General features: G+C 44.8%; 1 protein-coding gene across 1 annotated transcript; it reads right to left on the reverse strand.

Annotated features, from left to right (window-relative positions):
• Positions 1-109: 109 nt before the first annotated feature.
• On the reverse strand, positions 110-2,183 carry rpl34 (ribosomal protein L34). The gene is made up of 5 exons (XM_034569565.1): positions 2,103-2,183; positions 1,619-1,690; positions 1,430-1,529; positions 342-445; positions 110-234 (listed from the first exon to the last, which is right to left on the reverse strand). The coding sequence occupies exons 2-5, from the start codon at positions 1,681-1,683 to the stop codon at positions 150-152; spliced, it is 354 nt and encodes a 117-aa protein (XP_034425456.1). The 5' UTR covers positions 1,684-1,690; positions 2,103-2,183; the 3' UTR covers positions 110-149.

Raw genomic sequence — 2,183 nt, forward strand, 5'->3', positions numbered from 1 at the left:
GTCAAGCATTTAAACCCTTGTTTGACCTGATGTAAATTCAACATAAAAATAATAATTGTTGCATTAACTATTTTCAAGCATAAAAAAAGAAATCACAGCAGCCAATGGATGTTTGTCGTTTTTTTATTGTGGCAATACAAATACACAGTTTACTTAGATTTCTGGCTCTGTGCCTGTGCCTTCAGCACCTTGACGACGATCTTCTGCTCCTCAATCAGGAAAGCACGCTTGATCCTGAAATAAAGGCAAGAATGAATAAATGATTCATAATCATTAATGTTCTTGTCACTAGCATTGTTCCAGTTTCTCAGAGAGGGTCAGGAGATGAAAAATCCATTTACCTGTCACGGACACACTTGGCGCACATGGAGCCTCCGTAGGCCCGGCTGACGTGCTTCTTGGTCTTGGAGAGTCTCATCAGAACCTGAGGTCTAACAGCCCGAATCTGTGGGACAAAGAACACGGCCGCGATCAGAACACATTAGCGACAGTGGAAAAGTGTGATTGTTTGCACGCTGACAGACTACCAACTTCTGGGTTGTCTGTCAGTAGAAAAGTCAGCTATGTTTATAACGTACTAATTAAGAGCTCCGGGTAATATCCGGAGAATTGGCTACGGAGTTCACCCAGGGTTTCCCTTTCACACATGCACATCGCATAAGGGGGTTTTCTGCACAGACACGTTTACAACAGCATCAAATCCTCCGTGTACTTCAGACGAGAGATAGCTGCGGCTCTTTAACAACTCAAACTCTTGTGACATTTATCTGTGTTCTCCGTGTATCTACGAAGATATGTTTTTTAAAGTTTATCATTTTTGCATCTGTTGGGTGTTAGGAGCGCCATCCACTTACTCACAGTGAAGGCAGCGGGGATCCCCTGCTGTGTTCACAGATAGACTTCTCCTGGATTTCTACAAATATTATACTAGGAGGTCAGGCGGATAAAGTCTGTAGAAACTGCGGAGCGTCTCACTCAGACGTTTGCGCTCACACGTTCACCTCCTCAGGGGAAAATACAGAGGATCCTTGGAGTCCAGTGCATGTCTTAAAGTAGTATCTACTGATAACTAGTTTAGTGTGTTTGTGAGAACTGATGAGTCAACTTTACATTGTTCTTACAAAACTTAAAAAGGAAAAGGAAATACAGGGATAGGAGGCAGGATTCAGTGTTTTGTCATCCATCACATACAATTACTGCCGACCTAAATTAGAGATTCGAAGTTGAGGTTTTGTATTTAAGAATTCAACTCTGGAGAACCACCAGAAGTTGGTCAGGTAGCTGTGGTCCATGAAGAGCAACGATCATGTCATATCTGACACTGATGTAGCCGAGGCAGGAGACCCACATGTATTAAAAAAGGTCCCAGCCCACACACACACACACTTAGAACAAGGACCCTGGGCCCAACTACGATGCTTGAACTTACTCCACGCAGTCTTCCTGGGCAGATGCCACATCCTGACTTGGGGGCCTTGCCGACCTTCTTGGTGTACAGGTACACGATGCGGTTACCTGGTGTCCGGGACCTGCGGGACAGGACGGTAACTATAGTTTACAGTCACAGTTTCAGCTTCACAGCCACACATCCACAGATTTCATTAAAAAGCTCACTCACAGTCTGGTTTTGTTGGAGGCGGTGTTGTAGGACAACCTACGGCGGTAAGTCAGGCGCTGCACCATTTTGAAGCTGTAAACAGACAAAACGCTCCCGGTTAGAAGTTGTACGTGATGCTAGGACGCTAGCTCTGCTAGCCATGCTACGAAGTCACCGCTACTAACCAAAGTATTACACCAATTCATTACATTGTTTGTTTTGTGCCACAGGAGCATTATTTAAAGCTTGAACTACGCGTTAAATACGTCCATTATTGACGTAGTTGTGCACTACGGCCATTCTCCATCGCTCGGAGACTGGGGACGGCATGATTAAAAAAATACCCATAAAGCCCTCCATCTACTAAAATCACTACATCGTAGAGGACAGTGACGTTTCTCTTAGTGATATACAAACTTTTATTTAACACGTTTACTTCTAAATCGAAGGATTGCGGTGGATTTTCAGACTATAATCTTTGAGAGGTAAGCAGAAGCCGCCATACCTGCTGTCGCCGAAACCGGAAGAGGAAGGAGCTAGGCGTGTGTCACAGGTTAAAGTTCGCCCCGCGCAAGGACCGTCGCTG

The sequence above is a fragment of the Hippoglossus hippoglossus genome, chromosome 18, assembly GCF_009819705.1.
Source record: "Hippoglossus hippoglossus isolate fHipHip1 chromosome 18, fHipHip1.pri, whole genome shotgun sequence".
Taxonomy (NCBI): domain Eukaryota; kingdom Metazoa; phylum Chordata; class Actinopteri; order Pleuronectiformes; family Pleuronectidae; genus Hippoglossus; species Hippoglossus hippoglossus.